Genomic DNA, 18,669 nt, shown 5'->3' on the forward strand with positions numbered 1-18,669 from the left:
TGTTCATAATTACTTTTGTAATCAAAATCATAGTTTATTAATTAATCCTCTTTTTCAGCTTATACTCATATAAAAATAAGAATTAAAACACAGCAGCAGAGGCTTATGGCATAAAAAACATAACAAGACAGCCTGAACTTCTTGAGTATTAAAATCTACACAGCACCTGAAAAATGCACAAAACCTTGTGGACAACTCCTCTTAATATTTTATTACTCTAACTCCCTTAAAAAAAAAAAGGCAACAAAATATTCTTATTCTAAAACTATTGCAAATTAAGACTCAAGGATGAGTAAACACTATTTGAAAAAGAATTCTGGGTGCATCTTCCCTGTGAAACCTGGCCCCATTAAACTGTCTCAAATTATGCACTCAAAAATGAGATGTGACAAACACAACTAATAACTGTATTTTGAAGTCTTCGCCATCATTTGCACTGAGCAGTACAAACCACAGTAATATGGAACGAAAATTTCTTGCCCAAGAGGTTGCGAAGAAAAGAAGTAACACTGATCTATCTGGTTGATAAATAACCTGTCAAGTGATTTTGGACTCAAATTAGCAACTACTTTCAATAGCTATAGGTGTCATTATCAATAAATTTCTTTTGAACAAGAGAAACGAAAAATCACTGGGATTTTTTTTTCTATTTTGTTAGCCAGAATTATTTTAATAATAACAACAACGACGCTAAAAAAGACCTCGATTTCTAAGTGTTTACATTTTTATTGAAGTTCACATGTGACTGATAAAATTTCAAAATGGACAGGCAAAATAACAGTTGAAGAACTGCACTGTGAAACTGAATAATTACTAACAGAACATGTGTCCTTTGTAAATTACAAGAACAAAAACTACGAATTTACAACTTATGTAGTTCAGGTTTAACTGCATTTTTGATTGTTTTGTAGCTTACCAGGAAGAACCATAAACACTGAACAACAAATAGTTTTCAAAGAAACTCAGACCAAAACAGTTGTTGATTTCAGCTTAGATTTTAATTCATCTTTTCCAAATTTTTAGAAACTTTATGCACAAAAGGTCATACAGACATTGCCTTGTGTTTTGGAACACTGAGGAATGATAAATAATAGTATTTATGATCGTCTCCAAGACAAAATAGAACAGAAAAAAAATAAGAATTCTAATGTTCCCCTCTCAAGACTGATGATCATTGCAAACATCAGATCACTTCCTAAATAATGAGGCAAAAATGAGCAGGAGACGGCAGAAGCTGCTTTTGGAACCCTTTTTAATAAAAGTACCAAACTGTTACTTCATCAGATTTTCAGAGTACACATTCATTTCCAAGGAGACTTATCACGAATTTTTAGAAAGAAAACTATTTAATTGCTGTCTGCCATGCTGGGAGCCACCACAATACTATTGCAAGAGAGTTTTAATATACAGAATAAAAGTTTGCACCTTTAAATGTTCTCCTTTTACTTTGATGAACAAAAAAGAAGAAGGGGAAGAAGAGGTTCATTTATGCATTTATTTAGAGAAAAAAAAGTACTTCTGCAAAGAGAAGAAAAATCTTGAGACTCAAATGCCAGATTTTTAGACATATATTTAAATATTTACTCTTTTAAAGTAATGCAAAACATTCCTTCTTCATCATACAAGAATACTGTTGTTCTGCAGAAGCAACCAACTATTTTCTGCCTAAAGTGTTTGCATGCAGAACCTCTTATTTTTTGGATAGCTACTGAAAGCTACTATTCTTTCTACATTTTCTAGAACCAGATACCAGCTTTACCTCCTGAACCTCCACAGGAAATAAGTATTTTGATATTAAATAGAAAGGATTTTTTTTTCTTTTTTCCTCCTTGCAGAAAAAAAGTCACTTTTTCTTTTCTATTTCAGAAAAAGGTAACAAAATCACTTAGTGGCAAAAGGACAAAGAAAACTTCTTTTCAAAACAGATACTGAGAGCTATAGACCAAGAGAATATCAATCCTTCTGTGTAAGTAGGCCACAAATCTTTTTACTGCTATAAGTAAGCCTGCTTACATAAAAGGATAGCTACTGGTTATAAGACACATCAGGAAAGGTATAATCTGTAGTCAACACAGGTATTTCTAAACTGAATCTAATTTAGCAGGTGCATAACTACAGATCTTCTTTAAGATGAATTATGACAAATCACAAATGAAAAAAACTTCAAAAGGTACAGTATGTTACCTAGCATATTCCTTTATAATTTAAAAATGGCTTGCTTTTCATATTTATAGATAGCAAGGGCAACTTGAATGTAATTTACAGTTTATCATTTTTTTCATAAATATATTCCTTTTTTCCCCAAATGAAATCTCTTCAGTAAAAACGAATAAAACTGCTTCAGAACAAGACTTATAAACACACTGAGCTGCCAGAAACAGATAAATGCACACAAAGAAATTAGGAAATAAAATTAATTCTCCTCTTAGGAGGAGAAACAAGAAACAGGACTACCAGTGCAGTACCAGATACATGACATAACTGTGCATCGAATATTATGCAGTATTCAAATGCCACTGAAATTAGAATCTAAAAATTATTCTGGGAAGAGATGAACAGTCATATGCTATTTTAGACCACGTATCTATATCTATTTATCCATAAAGATATGTATATTCCAGAGTTTATGGGAAGGCAGATTAACACAGATGAAAAGGAGTATTTTAATTCTAGTCTCCCAATTAATATTTTCTGATGGTTAATTCAAAAATATACACCCATTATAACTGAACAGGTACTTAGCTGTTTTGCATAACATTCCTCTTTTAATTAAAAAAAAAGGTCTTTGATCTCAACACACATTTTAAATGCTTAACCTGCTTTTGAATGAATTAAGTTCTCTTTATGTTATATGCAGGAAAACTGGCCTGGTTTTATGACAGAATACCAAAAGCAATGGCATGAAACAGAGGGTAAGCGTAATGAAGCTAACTTACTACTTTTTTAGTTAACTTTGTTATTGCTCAGCATGTTAGGAAAATTCACCTGAGAAGAGTTTTTGATTCCATTAATGTTTTAGCTGCTTTTGTGAAACTGACCATAGAGCAGGACCAACATAACTGGTAAAATCAAAACCAACTAGATGAAAAAATAAAATCTCTTCAATGTACTTCATATTTTCACATACAAGTATTATTTTATCAAGCCTGAAAGTTACCTTTCACTAAAGCACAATTTATTTTGAAATACGATGAACCCAACCCACCATCATAATAATAATGAAAAAAAATAGCAGGACTGGAATTTATCTTACCTATGATAGTAAATTTAAATATTTTAGATGGCAGAGGCCTTCCTGCATAAGTGTCCACATTACTTTCATTCAGTACTACTTGCAGCTTCAAGGTGTAGTTCCCAAGTTTCTGAAGATTTTCTAAACAGAAATACAAATACATTTAGAAAAAAAAACAGAATTATAAATAAACTGAAATATTTCACAAGTGAACTCACCCATTTTTTTAAACCAATACGGCCATTTGCCTCCATGCTGACTGATATGAGAAATTATTTCTTTATTTCCAGTAGGCGCTTAAACAAACAAACAAACAGTTACTACATATCTTCAGATTTTATACCACAATTCTTCATTTTTCAAGTATCATTACTTCAGTGAAATGTAAAAATAACACATGTCAATTGTAGATCTCACCAACATAAACAAGATAATCCTTGGGTCAAAATAGCAGTCAAGTAAGTTGTAAAATAAACACCTCAGTGATGAAAACAGGTTGCTGAAAAGCTCAAAATCCTGAACAGACGCCTCATGATTGCCGTAATAGCTATTTGAATATTTTAGCACCCGAAACTAGTTAATGGGGCTGGAAACTAGTTAATGCCTCTGAGGCATGGCCCAGACAAGTTTATGATATAGTTGCTCTCTTGCTGGCTCTTTTTTTAGGCCACCTTGCTTTGGCAGCCTCTCCCCCATCCCACTAAAGGAGGCTGACTCTACATTCTTCCCCCCAGATTAACCCTATCTCTCAAATTTTGAAAGAATCTTGTCCACAATGTCCCACAGCTATGGTCCAAACTGTCCTGTAGCCACAGGCCATGTAGCCATGTCCCACAGTCTTTGCTCTCTCCTACAGAAACCCATTTGTGGCTCCAAAGGTACTGCACTTCTAAAGCTTTCTTTGTGTCTCAAACCTAAACTTTGTTTTCAGCCTAAATGTAGACAAGAACCTCACAGACACATCTCTGACCATTTCTCTCTCCTGGCAGCCCACTCCCTTCCAACAACCCCTCTCTGACAATCCTAAAGCTAATTTTAGGCTGAGTCTTAGAGAAAGCAAGGCAATGATGGGCAGAGAAAACACAATTCTCATGGCTCTGTTCTCCTGCAACCAACACTTCCCTTTGGCAGATACTGCCCGCCTCCCTTCCACAAGGACCTTTGCTCTCTATCCTACTCTTTCATTTGATAGCCTTGCTCTGTTCCCACTCTACCTGGACTCCTCAACTCGTTCATTCTCTCAACAATAAGTCCACCTCAATTTTCAGCCAAAGTTAAGACAAGGCACTATAGGTATGGATAGGGAACACATTTCTCACAGCACAGCTCTTTTCGGCAACCCAAGGGAAGCCCTGTGTACGTTATGTCTGCTGTTAATCCTCACATGAATGTATCACTTCATTACAACTGGTAGCTTTATATGACAAGAAAGGTTTGGGGTTCGAGGTTGACAGGTACGCCATTGTCCAGCTACCATGTGAAGGATTAATATATTTTTCACCAGAAGGTGAAGCAGCTTGGTGATCAAAAGCAAAGGGCACATTTTAGTTTTGTTTCTCTCAGGAAAAATACTGACAAAACACAACACTAAAAATACTTTGTCTTCTTCAAATTTAGACATCCCGAAGTTAGGATGCCTATTATTAAAGGTTGCTTGCAAAACAACACCCCATTGTCCCCGCATTGTTCACAAATACAATCTGATAATCTTTCTTATGTGGGCCCATACCAGCCATAGGTTGCCTTGAAAAGTGAGCACGCAGAGCAAACCGTCCCTCATGCAACGAGCAGTATCAAAATATCATGTTTTAAAAACATACAGCCTTATAACACACATACTACACTGAAGCTTTCACTTCACTTTCATTTGGTTTCCTTTGACATACATCACCACAGGAATCTTGGTGCTGTAGAAAGTTATCTTCACAACTCTCTTATCAGGTAAAAGGATTGTTTTATCCCATTGTATAAAAAGGCAAGAAGGCAAACAAGAAGAACCTTTTTCAGTCATATTCTAATTCATATTAAGCAGACAGTCTGAAACTAATACATCCTGCTTATACATGATGGAAAGTATAGTCATAGCATAGCATTGAGACATTTTTCTTGAAATGTCTTTGGAATGCTACATGAAGGTCTGACAGGATATTATTAAAATTTAAAGTTATACAGGTCTATCAAATTTTAATTGAATAGTATTACACGACAAGTGTTCTTTAAAAATAATAGAGAATAATTTAAACACGCTTAGGTACTTACAATGTAAGATAACCTTGAGCTCAACAAGAAGTTTCTTTGAGCCTCCATGGCTTGTACCAGGAAGTTTTTGCATTGCTTCTCCTTTTTTATTCAAAATTTCTATTCTTAATGCTCCTGTATTTAAATGAAAGAGACGGACTTTTAAAACAAACTGTTTATAAATCATCGGTGATTTCTCTGTATTTCTTTTCTTAATGGGAGTACATAACATGATTTTAGATTGACTTTTGACTTTTTAATATTTGGCAGGAAAAACATAGAATCACAGAATCACACAATGGTTGAGGTTGGAAGGGACCTCTAGAGATCACCTAGTCCAACCCTCCTGCTCTCCCCTCCATGGCTCTCCCCTCATCCATCCAGGCAGTCAACCTATCGTACAAGGCTCTCAGGTTCATCAAATACGACTTCCCCTTGGCAAATCCGTGCTGACTGCTCCTGATCATCTTCTTTTCCTTGACATACCTAAAGACAGGTCTTTGGATGAGCTGCTCCATCACCTTCCCAGGAGGTGAGGCTGACCGGCCTGTAGTTTCCCAGCTCCTCCCTATTGCCCTTTTTTGAAGACTGGAGTGACGCTGGCCCTCTTCCAGGGCTCTGGCACCTCCCCGGCCATGCATGACCTCTCAAAGATGATGGAGGGCAGTTGAGCAATGACCCCGCCAGTTCCCTCAGCACTCTTGGGTGCATCCCATCCGGGCCCATAGATTTATGGGTGTCTAGTTTGCCTAAATAATCCCTAACCCAATCCTCCTCAATCAGCAGAAAGTCCTCCTCTCTCCTAGTTCTCTCTCTTGTCTCTGGGCTCTGTAGTTCATGGGCACTAGCCTTAGCAGTACAGACAGAAGTAAAGAAGGCATTTAGTAACTCTGCCTTCTCTGCATCCTCTGCCACCAAGGCACCCTACCCATTCAGCAGCGGACTAGCATTTTCCCTGCACATACCTATTGGTGTACCAGCAAATTTCGTTTCATTTGGCAGTAACTCATCCCCTTCAGGCCACGTTACTGACAATTTGTCAGGAAGTCTAGTTAAAAAGCAAGAAAAAACATTTTTAAGGTAAAAACCAGCATAATTTATCTTTACTAGAATGTACATGAAGCTGTTTGGGGAAAAAAAAAAAAAAGAGAACCTGACAAAAAAAGAGCTGACACCACTTTTACTTGGGAATAAAACTGAACATGTTTTTTCTCTGAAGAAATATTAAAACCCTTATTAGGAACTTCACAAGTAAGTCATTACAATTTAGAGCTTACCTTGCCATTTCATCCTCTATGTATTTTCTAATAGCTTTTTCAGACACTGTTCTGTCTAGTTTTGAAATTGGAATAGTTTTCATTTCAGCATACAATGCCTGAGGTTCCTGAAAAAGTTAAGTTTAGTTACAAACAGCCAGATTAGAACACATAAGAAAAGAAATACCTTGTTATAAAGGGACCGTATAGGTAGACAAATGCTAACAAATGCTACCTGATGACTGCAGATGCTGGGCTAAAATATGCTGAAAACACCATGGTTAAGAATGGAAACGTACAGCACATAAGCAAGCCCAACTGTGATACTGTAAGTAATATGCAAATTTAACTTAACCACATGATAATGTGAAACTTTTTTTCACATTATCACATTTGATTTTTTCTAGACTGCCAAAGCTCCAAAATATAAAATAATTCTAAACGTTTAAAAAATATTTTAAAGAAGTCTGATCCAGGATTAAATTTAGAGATTACACAGGCATATAAATCATTTTATGTTTGTCTTACCAAAGCAATTTGAACCTCTCCTCCAGTAGCAAATATATCCCCATCATGGTCTCCATACAGAAAAAATTTCTCAATACTTCCATAGAATATTGGGAGAGTCTTAATAGTTTTTACCTGTAGAAAGATTGCAATTAAATTTTATACATCACTTCGGTATCATGAAACCCTTTCTGCCTTTTGCAAGATTCAAATGTTCTATTATTGGCCCTCCTCTCTAAAAAAGGCCAAAACCCACCACCCCCACCAAAAAAAAAAACCCACATCTGTGAGCAATTAACTTACCAGCTGCCCAGTTTTGTATGTTTTCCCATCCCACTCTATGGCAGAATACACTGTCCAAGGGCTCTGCATCCTTTTGGATGGCAAATCAGTACGTGTTGTTATTCCTTTAAATATTGTGAATTTTATCTGTTTATCATACTTCTCATGACAGTCTTTGAGCCACAAAGCAAATTCTCTATCAATTTTCATTCTCTGCTCCTGTAAAGCAATTACAAAACACATGCAAAATGTAAATCTGAATTTTACAGTATGAACAAGTATAGGAGTACAGCAATACTGTACTCAAAAACTTTATTCTCCAATTCAGAAATAGTAACACTATAGCATTCTTGGAAAACTATACTTTAAGTCATAGAGTTATTTTTATTAATTTACATGAGAGTTATTCTTATGAATACTGTCTTTCAAAAAAGACTAAATTTTATTTTTCATTTTAAGGTGTAAACTTTACAATCCAATAAAACTGAGGGAAGTGTCTGCTACAAAGTGCAGTGTAAGTATCTTAAGGTGAAAGTTCTCTAGAAACTGGATAATAGCCAGTGATCTGAGAAATTACCAATGGATAAACACTACTATATCATAAGCATTATGTCTGACCATGAAGAAACACACACACACACACACACACACAAATGATTACCTGTCCATTGAAGATTCTTGTGAACAGAGTATTCTTATCTTTTAGCTTTAGCTCCAGATCCATGAAAGTGAGTTTGTTTGTGCTGACCTGAAACTTATCATTGGTAAACAATGCACCCGAAATTCTGTTGTAGCACTCAATTGGTGCCAATCCCCTCTTCTTTGGAGGAGCGCACCAGTCAAAACTTTAACAAAATGAGAAAGAAATTAAACTTCTTGTTTATAATAGAGAAAAAGGTTTACACTGTAGAAAGAGGTATCACTTACTCTTCCACCGTGGTGTATGGTATTAATCTTCCATTCCAAAAGCATTCAAAGATAGGTCTTTTCCCTCTGGCACCTTTTTCTACTATAAAGCAGTCGTCATCATCATCATCATCATTTAATTCTTGATTAAAGAGAGATTCCATTAAAAAAAATCTTAGAATATGCAGTGTAGTGTCAAACAAAACAATTGCTCAAATGAAGGATTACCTATGCATATTAAATTAGGCACAGTAACATTATACTCAATTATCAAAATGGGTATATATACTTAGAAGCCTGTACTTCCTTTGCTATATGGGAAAAAAAAAGTCCTAAGAGAACAACTAAGTAAAAATTTTGTACAGGGACTGAATCATACCAAAATGTACCGAATTTGTAGATTTCGAATAATTTGAATAAATATTGCTTTCTCTCTTTAGTTTCAACTGATGTTCTTATCATACAGTATGTTCTTACAATACACTGATGTTCTTATAATATCTTGTCACAAATTCAGAACCTATTTTATTAAAAAAAAAAACACGGACACACAAAATTATTTTAAATAATTTTGCATCTGAAAATTCAGCAAGACTAGATAAAACAAATTTTAAACATAGGACTAAATTGAAATGTTGGGCAATACAGTATTCTGATGTTATAATCTCTAGAATATTACTGCTGCTCCGCTAGTTTCTTGGAGCAAAGACCTAAAGGTCAGATAGGAATGTTTCAATCAGACTGCACTTCATGAGAGCTTATGGTTTGAAATCAGAGGGAATTATGTCAAAGACTTGGTTTACACAAACAACACTACAATTTTAGGATGTAAACTTTTCTATTCTAACAAATCCCAGTTTAGATTACAATTTACACTTCAATTTAAATTGTTCCATTCTTCTCTCGGATAATCACACATCATCTATTTCACTAAAACACTTAAGAGTAATAGGGTTATCTATAATAAGAGATTGTCATAAAAATGAAGAATATAATGTTCCTCAAATTTTCTAGTATAGAGAGTAAAACAAAAATTGTCTCCAAAATTTCTGTTCATGTTTGATAGATAATGAAATCCAGAAGTATTTCTGCAGTATTCTGCAGTAGAAAATTTACATGTTTACATGTTTAAAGTGTTTAAAGTGTACATGTTTACATGTTTAAAGGGGTTCAGCCACAGTAAGCAGTAATAAAATAAACAATGAAATATTTCACTTACTTGATGGAAAGCATGGATCATCAGGGTATGTTTCTTTATCGTAGAGGAAGGGATGATATCGAATAATCCCTTCCACTATACCTTCTCCGTCAACGTGTGCCTTAAACTCAAAACTCTCTGATGCAGTATTTATATACAATGTCTGCATGTCATCTCTGATCTCCCTAAGATTGATAATCTTTGGTATTTTTCCTTTTTCAAACAATGAGATCTAGAACAAAAATAAAACAAGTTGATTCTTCCTTGCACAAAAAGACTAATGCAATTAACATTTGTGACATTTGCATAACTACATTAGAAAAATGAATTAGTTCCTGTACCACAATGAAAAATAACATTACTTTTCAGAAATTAAATTACATACCTCTTAAAATAGTAGTGCAAACTGCATAATTAAAAAGAAACAGGTACCACATGGATTAAGTTGCCATCAAAGAAGAGTTTTAATTGATAGATATAAAACTTACCTGAATGTCAATGTTGTTGAAAGGGCCCACATCCTTGACTGCAGCATTAGTTTCATTTCCTTTTGGTCCATGTATATAATAATGATAGATATGTCTGAAATATATTTTAAATAAAAATAAACCTCAAAAATGGAAATAAAAAATGAATATTCAACTTATTATCAACACCTACAAGTGTTTACAATTTCTTTGCTTCTGACATCCATCCTACTAAATGTACCCCAAGGAGGAATCTTGCTTCTCAAAGTTCCTCATTGTCTCACTGCTTGAGACTTGAGAGCAGACAAGCATGTCAAAAATACTTAACATTTTGCATATATAATCCTCTGCACCTCAAGAGGTGTTCTCATGGCCTTAAGACATAATAATTTTGGTTGTTCATCTCCCCTCCTCTTTCTCATTGCATCTGAAAAGATGGGGGGTCTATGCCTATTAGAGCAAATGGACTAGCCTATTAGAGCAAATGAACCCGAGATGATGCATGCAGGGCAGCAGGCATAGCATGATGGTGTGTGGAGGTGTCTAAGGGAATGAATCCGGCCGGAATAATGCTGCGGAACTATATAGCATAGAGTTTCATCTCAAACAGGAGTAGTTCCACCAGGCCAAGAGACCCTAAGAATGACCAAACCCACATGTAAGTGTGGGTAATCATCAAAGGAGCAGCAGGAAGCCAATGGGGGAGCCAAGCTACTCATCAATATAGATTTTCGTATCGTTAAAAAGGGGTTCAGCCACAATGTGCTTACACAGAACAGCAAATGATGTTTCATATATTAAGGTATCCATGATTTGCTAGATTTCAAAATTTGATTATGATTTCATAGCTTTTTACATAAACAGACAGATCTACCCTCTTAAAAAATAACCTCCATAGGTATCTGCAGGTCCTGCAGGCCCATTGACGAAACTACTGGAAAACGGTACCTTCAAACATTGTTCTCCCTCCTAAACTAGAATGAAGCAGCAGCTTTTTTTAAACTGTAAAAGATGAACGACTATGAACAAATGAAAATGCTAAAGTTGGGAGTATAACCTTAAGAGAAATAGCTTATTATGCTATTATTAAATAAGAGTTACACTAACTATTAAGTCACTAATTTAGTTATGGCTACTGTGAATATGTTAATTATTAACAATTACTGATAAACATATTCATTAATAGTCTCATTACAACTAAGTATCAAATATCAAGCAAAACTGATACTGATCTTTGTAAATATGTTTGTTTGGTTTGGGGACCTCTACACTTGTGCTAGTTTAAAAAAAAAATACTTACCTAAAAAGCCTAGCTGGACATCAGCAAAATATATTTATGAACAGGAATGAAGTCAAAAATGAATTACAAAAAATATATATATAATAATCTGACCTTGTCACTACTTCACTTTTAAATCAAATACAAATCACCAACTTACGCCAGCTGCCTTGTCCAAAGATGAAAATAGTTTTTCAAGTACTGCATATGATCTGGTTGTACACCTGTAATGACAACTGCTGTGAAACTCTCTTTATCCCTTTCTTCTAGTATTAGATTATGAAGAAATCTTTCATCATCACTTGTGATGTGAGAAGAATCAGATGGCTATAAAAAGAGTAAAATAATAGGAGTATGAATGTAAGCTGAATTTCTGAACTCCCTTCAGCTTTGAAAGGGATTAAATACAGAGCAAAAAGAAATGTAGACCATATGATGCTAAATATCACAAAAAACTAATGCTTCCTATAAAAGTTTTCAAATTAAAGTTAGTTAACTGTCAGAATCTAACATCCTTGATCCAGTTTATTCTCAATTCATTCTCATTATAGAGTTTGAAACAGTCAGTCTAGAATTGCATTAAATGTTTAATGTGGCATTATGTGATACATGCCCTCATCTGTAAAATGCAATCACTGTGTATACAAGACAGATATTTTCCTGACGCAGAATTCTTGCATAGAGTTTTGTTTTAAAATAGCAAGGCTGCTTTCTAGTAAAGAAATCAAAGTGGTAGTAATGTGTTTTGGTTGCTGGACAGAAAGGGTGAGTCCTCAGCTCCAGCTGAAATATTCAGCAAAACTGGTGAAGATTTGTGCAAGTGCTGGGTTTTGCTGGTCTAGGTTGACTCTTCTCTCATATATAGGGTATTTCTTCCCTGTAGTTCCACACAATATTTATTAATGAGCACTGTCAACTTGCCTAATATATTAATACCTAAGAGTCTGATATTTTTGTGTTTCGCATGCAGCAATACAGTTCTTAGAAACATAATTTCAGTTGTTTTTCTCAACCTGCTATGTCGAGCTATGGTATTTCTGTCTTTTAAGCTAAAATGAAAAGCTAAAAAGAATCACAAACAGCTCAAGTCCTATGATATACTGTCCTCATGTTTCCTGTTACTTCCTTTTATAGTCTGGTCTGAAAACGATGCATAAGAACAGGCATCTGCCAGGTAAGCATTACAGGAATATTATATAGCGGAATCATGTTACCCTGGAAAAAAATTTTAATTAAAAAAGAAAAAGCATAAAGGCTGTTTTACCTTCCTGTTTCTAATGAACCCGCTATATATTGCTTCTTTGTTTTTCTCCTTCTTTTCAAAATCCTCTTTAGAAAGGACAAACTCATGAACATCCTGAGAATCCACGGGTTTGCTTATCATCTGTTTATTACAGAAAAAAAAATTGAATCAAAACAAGAGTTTGAAAAAACATAACATTACAACAATCTAATCATATGAACTAGGATAATAACTGTAAAAACATTTTAAAATGAAGATTGACATCTACTTACTCTAGCACACTGTCCAACGAAGAACACTGCTTGTTTACCTCCAACTCCAAAATATGAGATATCACTATTTAAACTACGAGGCACTGGCAAAGGGCGCACATATCCTGAATGATCACTGAGAGTAGAAGTGGTGTTAGTAACTTTAACAATTCTTCTCAAGGCAGATTTCATTAAAAAGGAAACACCACATGTAAATGATTTTTATTAAACACTTCTTGCAGTCACTTTATTCAAATGCACTTTATTTAAGACCTATTGTAGTTACAGGATTAAAGCCTGTGTACCAAAAATTCTCAATGTACTTTGGCCCTTTTGGCACACTAAAACTTTTTCAGCCATATACATGTAACTCTCTGAATCAATCTTCTGCCTATGACCCTATATATGCATTTTTAATGGTGAAATCTGGATGAAAGATGATAAAAGATTTGGCAAGGACAATCTGCTACAAACAGAAACTGCCTAGAACAACAAAGTGAATTTTTCAGTGTAAACACTGCAATAAGGATATGCACAACAGGTCTGTGTGCTAAGTACCAAAGTAACAGGAATCATAAGCAAGTTTAAACAGCAGAAGGTAGAAGGCAAATCCATCCATGCTCTCCTTTGTGCTCAATATTTACCGTAAATCTTCTGCAAATAAAAAGATTATGAAGCAGTCCTACTTTTTTATGACATCATCCTTCCACAGAAACAATTTTGAGTTATAATGAATCATAATCTCTTTAAATGCAGTCTTGGAGATATAGCTACAAATATCACCACTACTTAAATTCCATGTCTTTTCATTCAGCTTTGACAGATTAGCAGCCTTATCTAATCTAACCAAGTAGTAGGACAAACAAACCTATGTTTCCATTGTAGCACTCCCAAATGAAAACATGGAGTAGTTAGCTCACCTGGTATCATTTACAGCTATGTTCCCATTGAATGTTATCAAGCCACAGTTTGAACCTGTAGCTTGAAAACACTACACATACCTACATACCTGCTGTAATTTTTTTTACGGCAGTTTCAGAAATAAATATTTCCATACATATGACTGGGTAAGATGACCCAGACATACTTTTTATATACCTATCTCCACTTGCTTGACAGACAATGATTGCTGTATTTGTAGATGTATCCAATACAGAAAAATCTTCTCAGCTGTATCAATCACTTATACTGCCCTATTACTTTTCAGATTAGCTCCAATGATAATTTACTTATCCTATGATCCTCATCTTCAAATTTAGTGTCCTAGGCTTAAGGTATTTACAAAGTGACTAGGGGTTGAGAACTGCACACAACTTTGCTCCTCTAAGATTTTCTGCAGGTAAAGCCTGTTGTGCATGCTGCAAATTTCTTGGGAGCAGATGCAGAAACGCACAATTCTTATAAGCACCAAGAACCACCATAAAACTGCCTTCTGCTTTACATGCAAAGCGCATTTCTTTCACTTAACCTTCTTCAGTAAACAGAAACATCTTTATGCATAATTTTAAGATACAATGCACACCTCACTAAGTTAGAAGATGAAAGAAAAATCTAAACCAACACCTTGCATTCCCTTGGGGAAACAGCAGCATGACAGACACTGAATGCACTGCTTAATGGGCTACTGAGAGGCATCCACGTAATAAGAGGAACTCACTATGAAAACTGACAGAACACAGAATGCTCCTAACTGTAGATAGGCAAGTCCGAGACAGGACAGCTTAGGGAAGTCCATGAGAATAATTTAAAAAAAGAAAGTCTTCCATTTTCCTTCTCTGTATTTAGTACTATACAATGTGTAACAACTTTCATTGCCATGTTCTCAAAGTTATCCTAGATGTCAGCCACGCATTTTTTATTACAAAGCTTCCCAATTTCCTATCTACAGAGCATGTAGATGTGAGTAATCCATAGTAAAAAAATGAGAACTTTAGAGCTAAGTGTCAGCAGCGAGATGCGTCTTGAAATAAATGGAATATTCTACACAGAATGGAATATTTTTACACAGAATACACAGAACCTTTTTACAGTTTGCCATTTTTTGTTGTAAAAATGATTAAAACCTTCTAACCTCTCGAAGTCACCTTGTCTTGTAAACTTTGACAATCTATACACAGCCCAGTTGTTAAGCTGTTTAGAAGTCATTCCTCTTCCATTATCAATCACTGCAACTGCTGGTTTTCCTTGGGAGTCATCAAATAACTGGGAAAAATACAAAATGAAAGGAGTACCAAAAAATAAAATATACTCAAAATGTCAGCTGAAAAAGGATAATATTTCTATCTTACCAATTTTATCTGTATGCTCCGAATACCAGTATTTCTGGACGTAGCTGATAGAGAATTGTCAATCAACTCAGCAAGGGCAAATGCTAAAGAAATTAAAAAAGAATAACCCTATGAAGATCTTAGTCTCAAAGGATAACACAAACCAGACACACACTTGCAATAATTTTTCCTGTGCACATAGGATAATACACTGCCTAACGTACAACGAACAAGATATACGCACTGTCAGAATGATCAAAATTATTTAACAGTGATTTATACAAACTTTCATATGTATATTTTATGATCTGTTTACCCTCTGATTCTCTCACCTATCTGCTGACAAGGGAATGCAATTACTGGAATGCAAGAACACTGATGAACTAGTAAGCAAGTGTAATGATGAGGAACGCCTTTTTAAGACACATGAAAGTCTTGGGATTTTGCAAAGACTTTCATATGCAAGAAAAAAGAGATACAATTGAGGAACTGAGGAATTGAGGACTGAATTTTTTGCAAAAAAAAGGCAGATTTTCAAAAGTGAAAGCTATTTATTTAGAAAAGTAAAAACATAAAGAAATTGCAAAAATAGCTAAAGAATTTAATGAATGGTAAATACAACTGTAGTTCTGTCAGACACATGGCAGAAATCATAATCCAAACTAATTGCAAAAGCTGTTTTGCTAAACATTAATACTTGTTTTTGTATTCCCCTTAGTAGCTAATATTTGTTAAAAAAAAAAAAAAACAAATTTAATTTAGGAAAACACCATCAACCTGGAAGAAAAACCCATGATGTTCTGATTAATTTGCTCTGGTTAATCAGACCTAGGGAACAGAATAAACATTTCATTTTATTCTCTCTGATAAAAGAGCTTTACTCCTACAGTTTAAATGGCCCTTGTGCTGCTGCATGATTACACTGGCCATAAACATCATATATGCAAACTTAATCTCTTTACTTTTAGTATCTTACAGCATTACTGTTGTAGCACTTAGCATCTTCTATCACCTCTTTATGAAGTTTAAAAAGAGTTTTTAGTTTCCTTGCAATCTTTTTCACTGCTAACAAGAAACAACCTAATAGCTGAGCATCTCTCCTGAGATGTATTCTTACAAAACATTCTTTCTTTCTTACAAAGAAAAATGCCACTTTGTTGTCAAGTACAGATGTCAATACATGAAACTGGCCAGGCATATCCTTAGAGATGTGAAAACATAGTATCAGCTGCAGTACACATGAACACACTCAAAGCTGCTATCTGCTCTAACAACAATTTAGCATTTACTAAATAAAAGTAGCTTAACAAAACTGTTTAGTGAATTTTGAATACATTTTTCAGAATGTCATAAATGACTTCATTGTGGTTTCAAAGACTGAGGTTTAGAAACAAGCTAGGAAAAAAAAGTACACCAATAACATAATAACAGAACGAGAACTAAAATTTATCTTCTGGCTTTAGGACTCGAGAACTAGGACAAAAAGTAGTACCAAAAATTCTGGACCATTTTAGGCTTTACTCTTGTAGTAACATGAATGGATGTAGTGCATCTAGAGTGTGAAACCTCCTTGAAGAATTTTCCTTGGTCTCTTTGTAACACTTTATAAAATGAGGCATGTGAAAAGTTCCTCATAAGTGCTGAAGCTTGCTCACTCCCTTCGAGTGAGAATGATACCACGAAACCCTGGTTAGCAGCTGAGCAATAAGAGGTAAACTTCTAGAAAGTTTACTAAAGAAATAACAAACTCTCAAAAGACAATGTTGAGATCCCACGTCTAAGTCGGTCTCTGATCCGTGAATAAACATTCTTTAGGTCTTTGGGCAATGCTATTAGGGGAGAGAAAGCAGCAAATGTGTGCTGATGATGAGCAACTGCCAGATGCTCCCAAACAGAATTTCAGGATTTTTTTAACTACAGCAAATAGTCAAGAAACTTTGACATCTAGGCCCCCTTGCCAGGCACAGTCAAAATCTTTTCCTCTCTTGTGGATATACTTTCCCCGTGTTTCAGTATTTCGGGAATGCACTAAGTCTCTGCCAAAGATGCTCCTATGCTGAACATTCAGATCATACTGTAAAATATTTTTAATATTTTCACATGTGGATGAAAGATTTTACCTTGTTACAAGATCCCTGGACACTATGAGAAGGGATCAGTGGAGTTACACACTTTGTTAGCTTTATGCAATGCACTTTAACTTTGGATCCTTTTGAAGTAGATGACAGTCAACAGGATTTTTACACATACTTCATTCATTGTTAAGAAAAAATGTACTGAATAATGCAGGGATTGACACAATCAGTACAGCAGGGAAGTGATTATAACGAGAGGCAACAAAAGTGGAAAATATTCCTTATGAGGAAAGGAAAAGAGAAGAAAGGATACCAGTTAGTCAAGCCCTCACAGGTAAGGTACAGAGGGGTGACCAATGCCAAGTTTTAATTCGACAGCTGGAGTAAGAACCTTGGTCATAGGCCCTAGCTGGGGGGCCTTAATCATCCCAGTATCTGGGCTGGAGAAAAACACAGCAACTAATCCAGGAAACCTCTTGAGTAATAAATTCTTGATACAGATGATGATTAAGATGAACAGGGGGGTCATCTTTATCTCTACTGGTTCTGTTATTCCCAAGTTGGAAAAAAATGTTAAAAGATGAAAAGGTAGCATATAGCCTTTGCCTGCTACAATGGGATGAATGGCTCAGTGGATAAGAGGAGAGCAAGAGATGTAGATACCTTAGCAATGTCTTTGACATGGTCTCCCCCAGTGTCACTATGGGCTGACTGCTGGGTAGGCAAACGTAATAGAGTAGAGGTTGTGATCAGCACCACAGAGTTCCAGTGGGCAGCCAGGTAATAGCAGGGTCTCTCGCAGATCCATAGTGAGATCAATAACACTTATGTTTCTATTAACAACCTAGCTGTTGGAACAGACTGCACTCATTAAGTTCAGAGCTAAACGCAAATTTGGGAGAGTGGTCAATACATTGGAAGCCAGGGCTGTCCCTAAGAAGGACCCTGGCAGGCTGGAAGAGTGGGCAGAAAGGAACCTAGTGAAGTTGAGCAAAGGCAGATGGAAAACCTTTCACCAGGGACCCAGGACATCCATGCAGACGGGGGATAAGGCAGCTTTTAGAAAAATAGTCTGAAGGTTGTGGTGGACATCAAGCTCAACATGAGATAGCAGAGTGCCCCTTTGGCTAAGGCACCCTACAACATGCAGGGCTGCATTAAAAAGTGTAGCCGCTTCTCTATTTAGTGCTTTTGGGACCTGTTTTTGTCTACTTTCAGTTTCCCCCCGAAAGACACTGACATGCTGAAGTGATGCAGAGGAGGCCACCAGGCAATGAGGGGGAGGGAGTGCACAGCATACAAGGAAAGGTGGAATGAACATAAGACAGGTCAGGCTTAAGAAGAAAAAGCTAAGGGAGATCTTATTACAAGTACCTAATTGGAAGATACAAAGAAGATGTGAAGTGAGATGCTTTTTGGAAGTGCACAGAAATAGGAGAAGAGGCAAGGCCAGCTAGAACACGGAAAA

At 35.6% G+C, this 18,669-nt stretch overlaps 1 protein-coding gene across 1 annotated transcript in view; it reads right to left on the bottom strand.

Annotated features, from left to right (window-relative positions):
* SMCHD1 (structural maintenance of chromosomes flexible hinge domain containing 1) overlaps positions 1-18,669 on the bottom strand; it is a 68,711-nt gene that overhangs the window by 38,783 nt on the left and 11,259 nt on the right. The window contains exons 4-19 of the mRNA XM_088524087.1: positions 15,148-15,230; positions 14,931-15,061; positions 12,881-12,995; positions 12,630-12,749; positions 11,526-11,692; positions 10,108-10,201; positions 9,641-9,851; positions 8,443-8,563; positions 8,177-8,360; positions 7,537-7,734; positions 7,255-7,368; positions 6,748-6,854; positions 6,436-6,518; positions 5,492-5,605; positions 3,451-3,528; positions 3,254-3,373 (exon numbers count right to left, since the gene is read on the bottom strand). Coding sequence (XP_088380213.1) covers positions 3,254-3,373; positions 3,451-3,528; positions 5,492-5,605; positions 6,436-6,518; positions 6,748-6,854; positions 7,255-7,368; positions 7,537-7,734; positions 8,177-8,360; positions 8,443-8,563; positions 9,641-9,851; positions 10,108-10,201; positions 11,526-11,692; positions 12,630-12,749; positions 12,881-12,995; positions 14,931-15,061; positions 15,148-15,230 — 2,040 coding nt within the window. The remainder of the gene's footprint in view (positions 1-3,253; positions 3,374-3,450; positions 3,529-5,491; positions 5,606-6,435; positions 6,519-6,747; positions 6,855-7,254; positions 7,369-7,536; positions 7,735-8,176; positions 8,361-8,442; positions 8,564-9,640; positions 9,852-10,107; positions 10,202-11,525; positions 11,693-12,629; positions 12,750-12,880; positions 12,996-14,930; positions 15,062-15,147; positions 15,231-18,669) is intronic.

The sequence above is a fragment of the Tinamus guttatus genome, unplaced genomic scaffold (assembly GCF_059628265.1).
Source record: "Tinamus guttatus ecotype Peru unplaced genomic scaffold, ASM5962826v1 Tinamus_guttatus_pri_ptg000203l, whole genome shotgun sequence".
NCBI lineage: Eukaryota > Metazoa > Chordata > Aves > Tinamiformes > Tinamidae > Tinamus > Tinamus guttatus.